A 14,906-nucleotide genomic window follows, 5' to 3' on the forward strand; every position below is an offset into this window, starting at 1 on the left:
CATGTAAAATGTGTGAATAAATAATCCCATGCTATCTTTTATAAAGCAAATTAAAAATAACTGCAGGATAAAAAGCCAACCATCTTATGTAAATAAAGATACAACTTTCATTGTCCAGTGGGCAAGTGTTAAAATTCATTGGGAGTTCTGCTTTTAGTCAGTGCATACACACCAAAAAAAAAAAAAAATCTTTATATATTATATATAATATGAATTTTTGAATATTTGAACAGGTGCTTGGATTATTTGTTTTGTACATATAAATGGGTTCCTGGCTGCAAAAGTCCAAGAAGCCCTGGAATAGTGGACAAGTTCATGCAAGACAGTTGCCTGCCAAACAGTCAAGCAAAATAAAATAAATAAAAACAACACTTTTTGTCTTTACAGTAAACATACTATAAAGTAGAGATTTGTAGAAAATTGTTTTTTTTTTCTTGGTTTTGCTATGAAAGGTTTCTGATAGTGAATACAAATGTTCATTTGTTTTAATGTTAAGCTGCTGATGAGCACATTCATTCATTCACTCATCTTCCGTAATTGCTTCATCCTGGTGAGAGCACAAGGTGTGAATACACATGGAGCACATATCTTATTTACACGTATGGGAAGCTTAGAGTAGCCAATCCACTGAAGAGCAAGTTTTTGAATAGTGTGAGGAAGCCTGAGATCCTGGAAGGAACATGGACATGTGGAAAACATGTGAAACTCCACACAGACAGTAACCCAAGCTCAGGATTAAATCATGGACTCTGGAGCTGTGGAGTGGCCATGCTAACCACTGTGTTGCATTATTCTTACTATAAATTAATAAATAGTTTTTTACTTAACATTTGAATAATTCAAATAAATCACTACCTTCATGATCATTACAGAAAATGTGATGTTGCTCACAGCTATGCAGAGGATACACTCACTTCATAAATCGCGTTTTTCTCTCTGTCCAAGATGCCATGGATCCTGACATAGCCATTCTTTGGGTTGATGGTGAATAATCCTTCATCCGCCGCAGATCCTATTAGATAATATCTAATATCTTCCCTGGTCTCTTCATCTGATCGTATCTGAAATCAAACACATACAATTTCATATATACAGTAGATGAATGCAACATAATTTAATTTGTACCTGTTGTAGGCTCCGGTTTCCCTCACAGTCCAAAGACATGCAGTTAGGTTAATGTGGGGCGGCATTGGGCTGAAGTGCCCTTGAGCAAGGTACCGTACCTAACCCCTGACTGCTCCCTGGGTGCTCTAGTATGGCTGCCCACTGCTCTGTGTGTGTGTTCACTGCTTCAGATGGGTTAAATGCAGAGGATGAATTTCACTGTGCTTGAAGTGTGCATGTGACAATTAAAGGTTTCTTCTTCTTCTTCAAAGCATTTTACTGACTTGTGAGTCTTCTTCATAAATGTATTTATAATACAATGCTGTTCCATTCTCAATTCTGACTGGTGAGAAGGTATTGGTTAATTTTGTATTGCAACAGAATTGCAGGCTGCAAAAGAAATCACAAGTTTATATTAACACGCTCGTTCTAATACTTTATAGTTTCTGTAGCAACAGCACAATTTAAAAAAAAAGCCCCTAATAATTAACATATGTTCATATATTGATGTTTCCTGGTGTGAAATTAACATTTATGGAGTCTCTAGTCTCACTCTAACAGTTAGGGGATAATGCTGTAACCATCTCTGTCAATAATCTTGAAGTTTTCTGCCATGGGGAAAGCCTTCAAGACAGAAGAGTTTGCTCATTGTAGTTTATGTGTATCATAAAGAGCTGCATTTTTTCTAATTGTAAAAAGAAAAACTAATGCTGAACTGACGGTTTATAGCTTTTTAAGCATAAGTGATGACAGTTATTAACTTGTTATAAAGAAGTTAACAAGTAAAACTATACATAATTTGCCATTCTTTAATAAAAAAAAAAATGTACAACCCCAAACCAGAAAAAAAAAGTGATGGAATGGAAAATGCAAATAAACAAAGGAAAACAATTATTTTAAAATTAACTTTGACTTATATTTCATCGCAGGCAGGATGACCCCAAGATATTTCATGTTTTGTCTGATTAACTTCATGTTGTTTGTTAATATACATCCATTCTTGTGTTTCATACATGCAACACATTCCAAAAAAAGTTGGGACGGAGGCAATTTAGGGCTAGTAATGAGGCAAACAATTAAGTCATGATTTGATTTGAAACGGGTGATTGTAATCATGATTTGGTACAAAATCAATATCCAAGAAAGGCCTAGTCTTTGAGGAGCAAAGATTTGATGAGAATCTCCAGTTAGTCAACAAATGCATGAGAAGATTATTGAAATGTTGAAAAACAATGTTCCTCAAAGAAAGATAGGAAGGGATTTGGATATTTCAACCTCTACAGTGCATAATATAATTTAACGATTCAAGGATTCTGGAAGAATTTTGATGTGTAATGGGGAAGGGTACAAGCTCAATCTGAACACCAGTGATCTTCGATCCCTCAGACAACACTGCATCAAGATCTGTCATTCATCTATAGCTGATAGAACCACATGGGCTCAGGATTACTTTGGCAAGCCTTTGTCAAGCTCTACAATACAAAGTTACATCCGTAAATAACAGTTAAAGCTTTACTGAACAAAAAGGAAGCCTTGTATTAACTGTGTCCAGAAGCACCGTCAACTTCTCTGGGCTCAGAGGCATCTGGGATGGACCATCACACAGTGGAAATGTATATTGTGGTCAGACGAATCAGTATTCCAGGTCTTTTTTGGAAGAAATGGATGCCGTGTGTGCCAGACTAAAGTCAAAAGGACTGTCCAGACTGTTACCAGCAATAAGTCCAACAGCCAGGGTGTGTCATGGTATGGCATCATGTCAGTACCCTTGGCAAAGGTAACTTACACTTCTGTGATGGAGCATTAATGCAGAAAAGTACATTGAGATTTTGGAGCAACATATTCTGCCTTCAAGACAACAACATTTACAGGGATATTTCAACAAGACAATGCAAAACCACATTATGGACAGAGTAAAAAGGCATGGCTGTGGAAGAAGAGGGTGTGTGCCCTCTGTCCCCAATAGAGAATGTATGGCAAGTTTTGAAAATAAAAATATGACAAAAACAACCCCATACTGTTGCACACCTTAAGACCTGCTTGCAGGAAGAATGGGACAAAATAACACCTGAAATGCTTCAGCACTTGGTGTCTTCAGTCCCTAAACATCTTTAAGTATTGTGAGAAGGAAGGCAACATTATAAAATGGGAAATGCTTTCCTGTCCCAACTCTTTTGAAAAAAAATGTACTGTCAGAATCAAAATTGAAACAAGTGCTTATTTTTAAAAAATAAAATTCATGAGGTAAAACATCAATAATGTGCTGGGTTTGTTTTTAATTTCAACATACCGTTCCAACTTTTTCTGAGGTGAGGTTGTAATTGTTGGCAAATTGCTGTGGTATAAAAGGAATAAAGTACTTCAGTACATGCCATTATGGGCCAATAGTAATGGAAAAAAAGAAGGTCCCCTCAATTCTATGATTTTACAGTTGAGGTCAGACGTTTGCATGCAGGGATATCAATGTCTTTTCTGTGGCAGAATAATTGTACAACATACAGCTTAAAAAAAGAATTTGATGCAGAAATTTTAATTTATTTTGGGTTTTCTAAAATAAACACAAGGTCAAAATTATACATACAGGGCCAAAAATATGCACACCTATTTAGATTATGAATTCAATGGTGCTGAAATTCCAAAATGTCTTAATTTGCCACGGCCAAGGCCTCTTAACGTACTTTTTGTGATCTTGAATGATTACAGGTGGTAGCTTCTCAGTGCCAACATAAAAAGCATTTGTTTGACAGCACTCATTGGATTGACCAACACACAGTACAGTGGGAAAGTTGAATGATCTCAGTGCAAATGTTAGAAAGAGGACCATAGATTTACACAAATGAATATTGTTGGAACCATTTCTAAACAATTGCAGACTCTTAGATCATCAATTCAAAGAATTGTATGTACCCAAGTACAAGTTATTGGGAGGTGTAGCCACCTTGCCAAGCCACTTTGCTGGAAGAAGACTCAAACTGTGACACTCAGCTGAGAGGAAGGTGGTTCAGATAGTCGGGATCAACCCAGGAACCACCAAGGCACAGGCCTGCCATGAATTGGAAGATGCTGTAACACTGTTCACAGTCAAGTGAGTTTTTACATTGCCATGAACTGAAAGATTCACCTCCAAGAAAGAAGCCACCAACTAAAGTTTGAGGGTGGTCCTCACCAACTTCAAATCAACAAACACATAACCACAAAATGCACAACAGATTTCAATATGTTACCTTTTCCCCAAAAAAAGTAAACCAACAATCAGAACCCAGGTGAGAAAAAAAAAATCAGTACACCCTTCCTAGTTTGCAATCATTAAGAGAGTAATTAGCAGCCAGGTGTTACCAATGAAATGCATAAGAGTAAGTTCAGGGGCGTGGCCACCGGGGTGGCCGGGGGTGGCATTGGCTACCCCTGAAATTTGGTTGGCCACCCTAAGTGGTCCCCCCTCCCCACCTCAGTAAGGGAGAAAAAAGGAGGGTTTAATTAATTGCAAAATTTATTTTTCCACGCATATGTATAAAAGTACAATTTAAAAGTGTTTTGATGTTGGGCAATATTATTTTTAATTATTTTGTATGCAACAGTATAACTGCTTTTGCGAATAGGTTATTGGCCGCACAGGAAGAACATCAATTTCATCCAATCACAACAGAAGAAGTTGGACCTCTTTCATGTTCATCAAGCTGGTATGGTTCCTGAGAACACCACCACTGCGGTGGTTAAACACAAAGATTAATTAAGGTAAGTGAGAATGTCCAAAGTGTGAAAAAAGTGTGAATGTTAGTGTTTAATGTATTGGGAATTTCGCAGGTGATTAGGTAACGTTTGTGTAGCTGAAGTTAAGGAGCTAACGTTAGCAACATTAGCTCGACAGTATGTTATCAGCATACACACATGGACTGGCCATCGGGAGTAGCGGGAGTTTTCCCGGTGGGCCGGTGGTTCAGTGTGGGCCGGCGGAGAAAAAAAAAAAAAAACAGTTGCGCGCTGGCCTTTAATATGATAAGCAATGTTAACAGTTTCTTTAAGAAACTGTTAACATGGCTGCTAATTACTCTCTTTAAGAAACTGTTAACATTGCTTATCATATTAAAGGCCAGCGCGCAACTGTTTTTTTTTTTTCTCCGCCGGCCCACACTGAACCACCGGCCCACCGGGAAAACTCCCGCTACTCCCAATGGCCAGTCCGTGTGTGGCTGTGCAGTTATGTACTCGCGTATGGGTCCCAAAAAAGACGGTTCGAGCAGGAAAATAGAAAGGTCGCACATGTCTCTCATCTCATTATCTCTAGCCGCTTTATCCTTCTACAGGGTCGCAGGCAAGCTGGAGCCTATCCCAATTGACTACGGGCAAAAGGCAGGGTACACCCTGGACAAGTCGCCAGGTCATCGCAGGGCTGACACATAGACACAGACAACCATTCACACTCACGGTCAATTTAGAGTCACCAGTTAACCTAACCCGCATGTCTTTGGACTGTGGGGGAAACCGGAGCACCCGGAGGAAACCCACACGGACAACATGCAAACTCCACACAGAAAGGCCCTCGCCGGCCACGGGGCTCGAACCCGGACCTTCTTGCTGTGAGGCGACAGCGCTAACCACTACACCACCGTGCCGCCCTGAACCAACAGGTGCATTTGGATAAGTAAAGCCTATTTTTCTGCATTTTTGTAGTCCTGGTAATCTTTTATCAAATCAAGTTTATTTGTACAGTGCTTTTAACAATAAACATTGTCGCAAAGCAGCTTTACAGAATTTGAACGACTTAAAACATGAGCTAATTTTATCCCTAATCTATATTTCTTAACCTCCTATAATCCTATATTGTCCTATAACCTATAATCTTTTATATTGGCAAAGTTGTTTATAGGACAATTTCTCTTTGTTTTTTTAATCAATAGTTTTTCAGTAATAACTTAATATTTAACATATCACTCAATTTTAATCACAAAAAGAGAAAATCGCAACAATTTCTCGCAACTTTCACTTCCTCCCGCAATGTAATCGCAACAAAAACCTAAAAAACACCGCAACTTTCATCGCAATTTTTTTGGAAAACCCCCCGCAACATCAGACATTTTAGCCCGCGACAATCACAAAAAAGGCCCGCAGAATCCTGGGGGGACTGGAAAAAGAAGGAAGTATGACCACGATTATTTAAAGTTTGGATTTTCATGGACTGGATCTGAAGATGCTCCACTGCCACAGTGTGTTGTCTGCCAAGAGGTGCTAGCTAACGATGCTATGGGATGTTTAAAATGTGTAAAACAAGATGTTTTAAAAAGCACAGATGTTTAAAATGTGAAAAAGAAAAAAATAATGTGTACAACAACCATTTTTTAAAAATACGAATGGAACATTAAGTATAGCAACAACAAAAATTGTAAGGGGGGCGCTGTTGTTTATTTGCTCTCCGAGGGGGGCTGACTCTCCCACACTTTGAAAACCCTTGGGCCCTGTACTACGAACGGAGGTTAACCTACCCAGAAGCAACCCAGGGTTCCCCCGCTAAACCGGGTTTGACAAAACCTGGTTATCTTGTTTGGGGTTAAACGGTACTACGACGCCAGTTATGAAGTTGATTTGTTGAACCTGGTTTAACCTAATCAGGGTTAATACGCGTTCACGTTAAAGGGGAGGTCATCAGCGCAAATCCCCACTGTTCATAATGGCACGGTCGCCGCACTTCACGGAGGAAGAATGCGCTGTCATAATGCAAAGCTACGAGGAGTTCAAAACAACATTAAGAGCAAAATCTAACACAGCGGCTGCCAATAAGGAGCGGCAAGCATGTTGGCACCGAATTGCCGATCGGGTAAATGCGCAAGTACATTCTCCCCTCTACATGTTCCAGAACAGAAGTATAGGATGAGAGAAAGCTTCATGATCAATCACAAGTCACAGAAAATGGTCCTTCGACGTGGCCCCAGTCATATATAGCTTGTTTAATGTCCAAAAAATCCTGAATAAAATTTGGTATGGTAAATTCATGGAGTAGCCTACTTAAGCTGATATGTGCACAGAGTCACATGAATTAGGATGACTGACTGTTCAGTCCCTTTGACTAAGTTGGTGTATGTCCTGTGAACATTTCAGAGGCAACAGCAGTGCCAAACGCACCTGGCAACAGGTGAAAATGAAATATAAAAACATCATTCATAATGCTGTGTGCATGTGTGCACGTGCAAGCAAGCATTCATTTGCCTTTTATTTATTCAAGTTTTATCTGTTTGCCTAATAGTTCAAATTGTTTTGTATATAGTTTATAATGTTGTTGTGTGATATTAATGATAATATTGTGGGAAAACTACTTTGCACGGACGTTCATTTAATTTATTCTATCGTCATTTTGTTTGTTCTATTTGTGTATTTTATTTATTTATCTGTTTGTCTAGTTGTATCTATTTTTCTAATAATATATTTTTTGCATTAATAGTTTGTTTTTTCCTATTAAAATAATCTTGTGTTCTTGTTATAACTTTATCTATTTATCTGACTGTTTAGTTGTATCTATTTTTATTACAATTTCAATATTTTTAATATAGAAAGTTTGTTTTTTTCTATTAAAATGTTCTTGTGTGATAACTAGTTCTTGTGTTATATTTTTGTATCTATTTTGTATCTCAGACTTAAATGTTTTTGTAAAACAAGTGTTTTTCTATAAAATATTCTTGCGTTCTTGGTAACTATGTTCTTGAGTGTTTTTTTTTTTTACAGAAAAGCCGTTCTGCATGGACATTCATTGAAGCCCTCATTGTTTTTTAATGGTTATTTATGAGCGTTTAGGGGTTACAATAATGTAAGTCTAGGTTGCTTTATATAAAAGGTACGTCCAGAAATATTGATGTCACTGTCTAAGCAGAGGGATCTGGCTTCTTTAGACGCTGTCTTCTTAAAACTGAATAAATATTTAAAAAGAGCCAAATGAGCCAGTCTTTTGAACGGTTCTTTTCCAAGAACGGATCACAAAGATGCGGATCCCATCAAAGAGCCATAAATCCCATCTCTAATCTGCGCTCCGATATCGCACGGGTCATCCAGGTACGCTGGTATTGTCTCTAGAGGAAATGTCGGTGGAGAGGTGGTGTTTAAAAAGGGTGTGGTTAATCGGAAACCTCGGGTTAACCAAGAACATAACCTGAGACGAGCAGGTTTGAGATGCAGCGTAAGTTGCCATGGCAGCATACCTCGGTTTGAACATAGCCAACTTTCGTAGTATGGGTTAATCGGGAAGTTACGCTGCACGTGATCAAGTTACTCTCGAAGTTACCCTGGTAAGCCAGAAAACCCGCTTCGTAGTACAGGGCCCTGGGCCCTGTACTACGAACGGAGGTCAACCTACCCAGAAGTAACCCAGGGTTCCCCCGCTAAACCGGGGTTGACAAAACCTGGTTATCTTGTTTGGGGTTAAACGGTACTACGACGCCAGTTATGAAGTTGATTTGTTGAACCTGTGTTAACCTAATCAGGGTTAATGCGCGTTCACGTTAAAGGGGAAGTTATCAGCGCAAATCACCACTGTTCACAATGGCACGGTCGCCGTACTTCATGGAGGAAGAATGCGCTGTCATAATGCAAAGCTACGAGGAGTTCAAAACAACATTAAGAGCAAAATCTAACACAGCGGCTGCCAATAAGGAGCGGCAAGCATATTGGCAACGAATTGCCGATCGGGTAAATGCGCAAGTACATTCTCCCCTCTACATGTTCCAGAACAGAAGTATAGGATGAGAGAAATCTTCATGATCAATCACAAGTCACAGAAAATGGTCCTTCGACGTGGCCCCAGTCATATATAGCTTGTTTAATGTCCGAAAAATCCTGAATAAAATTTGGTATGGTAAATTCATGGAGTAGCCTACTTAAGCTGATATGTGCACAGAGTCACATGAATTAGGATGACTGACTGTTCAGTCCCTTTGACTAAGTTGGTGTATGTCCTGTGAACATTTCAGAGGCAACAGCAGTGCCAAACGCACCTGGCAACAGGTGAAAATGAAATATAAAAACATCATTCATAATGGTGTGTGTGTGTGCGCGCGCGTGCAGGCAAGCATTCATTTGCCTTTTATTTATTCAAGTTTTATCTGTTTGCCTAATAGTTCAAATTGTTTTGTATATAGTTTATAATGTTGTTGTGTGATATTAATGATAATATTGTGGGAAAACTACTTTGCACGGATGTTCATTTAATTTATTCTATCGTCATTTTGTTTGTTCTATTTGTGTATTTTATTTATTTATCTGTTTGTCTAGTTGTATCTATTTTTCTAATAATATATTTTTTGCATTAATAGTTTGTTTTTTCCTATTAAAATAATCTTGTGTTCTTGTTATAACTTTATCTATTTATCTGACTGTTTAGTTGTATCTATTTTTATTACAATTTCAATATTTTTAATATAGAAAGTTTGTTTTTTTCTATTAAAATGTTCTTGTGTGATAACTAGTTCTTGTGTTATATTTTTGTATCTATTTTGTATCTCAGACTTAAATGTTTTTGTAAAACAAGTGTTTTTCTATAAAATATTCTTGCGTTCTTGGTAACTATGTTCTTGAGTGTTTTTTTTTTTTTTTTTTTTTACAGAAAAGCCGTTCTGCATGGACATTCATTGAAGCCCTCATTGTTTTTTAATGGTTATTTATGAGTGTTTAGGGGTTACAATAATGTAAGTCTAGGTTGCTTTATATAAAAGGTATGTCCAGAAATATTGATGTCACTGTCTAAGCAGAGGGATCTGGCTTCTTTAGACGCTGTCTTCTTAAAACTGAATAAATATTTAAAAAGAGCCAAATGAGCCAGTCTTTTGAACGGTTCTTTTCCAAGAACGGATCACAAAGATGCGGATCCCATCAAAGAGCCATAAATCCCATCTCTAATCTGCGCTCCGATATCGCACGGGTCATCCAGGTACGCTGGCATTGTCTCTAGAGGAAATGTCGGTGGAGAGGTGGTTTTTAAAAAGGGTGTGGTTAATCGGAAACCTCGGGTTAACCAAGAACATAACCTGAGACGAGCAGGTTTGAGATGCAGCGTAAATTGCCATGGCAGCATACCTCGGTTTGAACATAGCCAACTTTCGTAGTATGGGTTAATCGGGAAGTTACGCTGCACGTGATCAAGTTACTCTCGAAGTTACCCTGGTAAGCCAGAAAACCCACTTCGTAGTACAGGGCCCTGGTCTAGGAAATTGTCTGTGATTGTTTACTCTTATATTTTGGATTAATAAGAAGGCTAGGCCTATGTTTCTTTTTGCTGCTGTAGGCCTAGATGGTTGAGCTACTTTTGCTATTTTATATATTATTGGCTAGTTTAATCTTTTCATTGATCTGGGCCAATAGTACTTACTCTATTTTTTTTGTAAAATTGTGCTTAAATGTGTTAATAAACTCAGTAATAATTATCTCACTAATTAATCATCAATAAAGTCATATTACTTATGTAGTCTACTGATTATTATTGTCATCACCTAAAATCAGAGGCTGTCATAGGACACTTTAAACCATTTTATGTCAATACAATATGGGTGTAAAGGTACAAGTACATTTACCGAACCGCTCGAAATCGAACGTTAGGTTCAATACAGTGCTGTATCGAACGGGAGCCTACAGTCAGTTTACATAGGCCATGATTGCATGCTGCCACTACATGTGCAGTGGCTCTTTAATATTCAAGAGGGTACTCATTCATGATTGGGGTGGTTAGGGAAGGATTTTAAATATTCATGAGGAAACTTGTCCGTGATTTGTGCTACTGTGATCATGTGTGACAGAGTTTTGGTTTAATGAACAATGTGCTGAGCAAGCAAATGGTTTAACATGTTATTCCTATACTGTACCGAAACGAATCGTGACCCCAAAAACGAGGTAATCGTGATTTCTGTGTATCGTTACACCCCTACAATACAATATGCCACCCCTCTACAGATTGTGACCCTATTTGGCCCCCCCAAGAAAAAAATCCTAGACACGCCCCTGAGTAAGTTAATTCTTAAGAAGTGTGAATACCTCTTTAAATGTGGAATTTCTGATAGTTTGGTGTTCTGGAGTACACAGGTGTGTGTCTACTTCATGCCAAAAAGAAAGGACATCAGCCATGACCTCAGAGAAGCAATTGATGTGGCTCATCAATCTGGGAAGGGATACAAGGCCGTCTTCAGACAATTCAAAATCCACCATTCTTCAGTGAGAAGGATCGTTTACAAATGGAGAGCCTTCAAGACAGTTGTCAATCTTCCCAGGAGTGGGCATCCCAACAAATTTAGTCCAACATCAGACCATTTAATGCTCAAAGATATAAATAAAAGCCCAAGAGCTGCATCATGTGACCTACAGGCCACTGTAAGCACATTAAATGTTTGTGTTTGACAGTACAAACAGAAAAAGACTGAACAATATGATGCTCATGAAAGGTGTTTTGGAAAAAGCTCCTTCTCTCAAAAGGATACAAAGCATAACTTAGGTTTTCAAAATTGCATCTGAACAAACCACAAAAGTTCTGGAACAATATTCTTTCAACTAATGAGACCAAGATGGAGATGTTTGGTCATCATGCACAGTGTGATGTTTGGCAACACAGCATGTCACCACAAACCCCCTAGATCAAATGTTAAGTATGGTGAACAGATAGTTTATTTCATGCCACATACAGAAAATGATCAATGAGGCTCAATGATTTCGAAAGGAACTAGGGCTCATGACATCTGTGACAAACTAATATGGTCCAGTACTTTCTTGAAAATAAATCGGTGCAGCAAACTTTTTCAATCCTCAAACTTACAAAGCCTTATATTAAATGAGCTCTGTAACACATTGTTGTTAAAAGCAGAGTTCCTATAAACAGAGGCATACCCGATCGTATAAAATTATGTAATGTTATTTAAGGAAAAAACTTCCCTGCCAACAGACATGACCAGTATCATATCATCTAGTTATAACTATTTTTGTAAATAAAATCCTAGAAATATTTTGTCATTTGCAATCAACCATTTTAATACTAAACTTGCTGTCGGTGTCAAAGTCGAAACAATTATTTCATGATGAACCTGAATCCAACTTCCTTGATGTCCGTGTACTTGGCGATTCTTCACAGCAAGTCGACTAAATGTAAATAAACTATAATTAAACTTGTAGACTACGATTTGATCAGCTCGAGACATTTGGACCAGTGCTGAGCACAAATAACAACAAAACAGAAGTAACCAGACGATTATCATGTACATAAACATAAGGCCAAATCCTTGTTTGAGGCTCTTAATACTTGGTAACAAACAATTACCACAAATTCTGAAAAATGGGTAAAATTCCCCATTTTAAATTCAATTGTGACCAGCTCACTTTTTATATTTAAATCTTACTTTGAAAATCCAAACTCTGATCTAAAGTCTAAACTGAGCCTGTGAGTGCAAAAGGAGGAACTCCATTATTCATAACAGCATTAAAACAAAAAAAAGCGATTGAAGTTACTCTAATTTTCTTGCACCTGTAAACGATTTATTGTCAGAATTGCAATACAACCTGGATGCACTTTAATGTTTCCCTTCATGTGCAATTAATTTGTGCTTGCAGCGCTGGCACAAATTATGACTCTCACTGAGGATCTTTGCACATTACTCTTCTTCTTCTTATTATTATTATTATTCTCGTATGATTTTTTTAGGACACTATTTCTCCCTCAGTTTTCAATCAGTCATCACCAAATTTCACATGAAGAATACCTCTGGGCTGGATTATGTTGCTATGCCTTTCAGTGGAGATCTGGATCACCAACCCGGAATGATCCATGCAAAATGGTATTTTTTTTCAAATCACTAATAATTGTTAATTTTCATGATTAAAAAAAAATGTTTAGGGTGGCGGGGTGCAACTTTTTGTCACTAAGCATCATGTCTCTTACCGTTCCGAATCTATAGGGTATGGTGACCTGATATTCCGGTTTGTAACAGCTAGTGCAAAGAACTGTGACTTGAGGCACAGTCTGTATCTAGTTTTACCTTTACTTTATCTTCATGATAAGTAAAAATGTGATGTCATGTATTAACTAGAAGTGCACTCGGTAGAGGGCATACTTCTGTCAAGCCACAGATCTGAATTTGCATCAAAATTTAATCAATTGTTCCTTTGCCCATGGCCCACCTTTCCTCAAAATTTCATCAAAATCTATTTTGAAATATCACTTCTATTTGAGGTATGTTGGAAACGGACAAAGAAACAAACAAGCAAACAAACTGAGGCAAAAACATAACCTCCAAGAAAGTTGTCTTATTAATATAAATGCTCACTTTCATAATGAATTCTTGATTGGTATAATCCACATTCTCCATCAGCTTCTTTGAAGGGGTGAACCATTCTCTTTTCTGTCGACGGAGCGTTTGCAGTTCTCCTTTATCAGCTTGAACCCAGATTACCTATTTATGCACAAATACAAATCACACATTCATAATAATATCCATAAAAAATAAGAACATCAAAATAATCAAACAAACAAACAAACAAAGAAAAATTAATATTTTTAATGCAAAAATTAAATATAATAATAAATAATTTAAAAAAGGGCGGCACGGTGGTGTAGTGGTTAGCGCTGTAGCCTCACAGCAAGAAGGTCCTGGGTTCGAGCCCCGGGGCCGGCAAGGGCCTTTCTGTGTGGAGTTTGCATGTTCTCCCCGTGTCCGCGTGGGTTTCCTCCGGGTGCTCCGGTTTCCCCCACAGTCCAAAGACATGCAGGTTAGGTTAACTGGTGACTCTAAATTGACCGTAGGTGTGAATGTGAGTGTGAATGGTTGTCTGTGTCTATGTGTTAGCCCTGTGATGACCTGGCGACTTGTCCAGGGTGTACCCCGCCTTTCGCCCATAGTCAGCTGGGATAGGCTCCAGCTTTCCTGCGACCCTGTAGAAGGATAAAGCGGCTAGAGATAATGAGATGAGATGAATTTAAAAAAGGGAAAATCAATGTAATGTTGTGGTTGCTGGGGAATTCCAGCCAAGCATTTACCAAAAAGGAAATCTCCGAAGAGTTTTACATGACTAACATTATAACACTAATGTTAATGAGAAAGAGACATAAAATCCCTTTTCATCCCCAGAATGATGTGAAATACTTACAGTAGTACAAAATGTGGTTATTAAAAAGTAGGTCAGAAACATTGCCATAAAAACAGTAATCCACAAAAGTAGCAGGACGTGTGTGTGTGCGTGTGTATGTGTGAGAGTGTGTGAGTGCTGCAACTGGCACTCCCTGCTTTACACACTGAAAATGGGTGGCACCTGAGCGCAGCTTCATCATGCCATTGGTTGCTGCAGGGAGGGAGTTGCACTGTTGTAGCTATCCGAGAGTTTCTCAGTCCTGCTGCTACAATACTCTACAGTGCACAAGAGTGTCTTTCCTTACAGAAAAATCATGTACATTTTTCGTTTAGATTTATAACATGATTATGTAATTAACATGAGCTCATGTAAAAAAAAAAAACACATGTGAAAGCACATTTTTTAGTAACATGTTCCCTGGCCAGAAATTGAACAGTGGGGTGGGTCTGGGGAAAACTGAGTGGGTAAAGATTTGAAAAGAAATGCCAAATGCCAGCAGTCACTGTAAAGAGCTTAAATGGTTGCAGAAAGTGTTCAACGTCAGCCTGATTTTGACAATTTTGTTCCTTTTCTGCGACATGTTCCTTCATGGCCATGATCGAGAATTTCTTGACCCTCCTTTCCGACGTCACTCAAGGATATGTATCACGACTGAACAGGGCCCAATTTGTAATTTATTGAAGGAATGATGACTGTGATTGCTGAAACTGACATGTAATCTG

The 14,906-nt window shown here is 38.3% G+C and overlaps 1 protein-coding gene across 2 annotated transcripts in view; it reads right to left on the reverse strand.

Moving 5' to 3' along the window:
* Positions 1-14,295, reverse strand: part of LOC132880299 (desmoglein-2-like protein) — a 352,687-nt gene extending 338,392 nt beyond the window's left edge. For both annotated transcript variants that reach the window (XM_060913787.1, XM_060913783.1), the window contains exons 1-3: positions 14,203-14,295; positions 13,383-13,508; positions 915-1,061 (exon numbers count right to left, since the gene is read on the reverse strand). In XM_060913787.1, the coding sequence (XP_060769770.1) occupies positions 915-1,061; positions 13,383-13,508; positions 14,203-14,250 (321 nt within the window). In that variant the 5' untranslated portion in view covers positions 14,251-14,295. The remainder of the gene's footprint in view (positions 1-914; positions 1,062-13,382; positions 13,509-14,202) is intronic.
* Positions 14,296-14,906: the final 611 nt, after the last annotated feature.

Source organism: Neoarius graeffei, chromosome 1 (genome assembly GCF_027579695.1).
Source record: "Neoarius graeffei isolate fNeoGra1 chromosome 1, fNeoGra1.pri, whole genome shotgun sequence".
Lineage (NCBI taxonomy): Eukaryota > Metazoa > Chordata > Actinopteri > Siluriformes > Ariidae > Neoarius > Neoarius graeffei.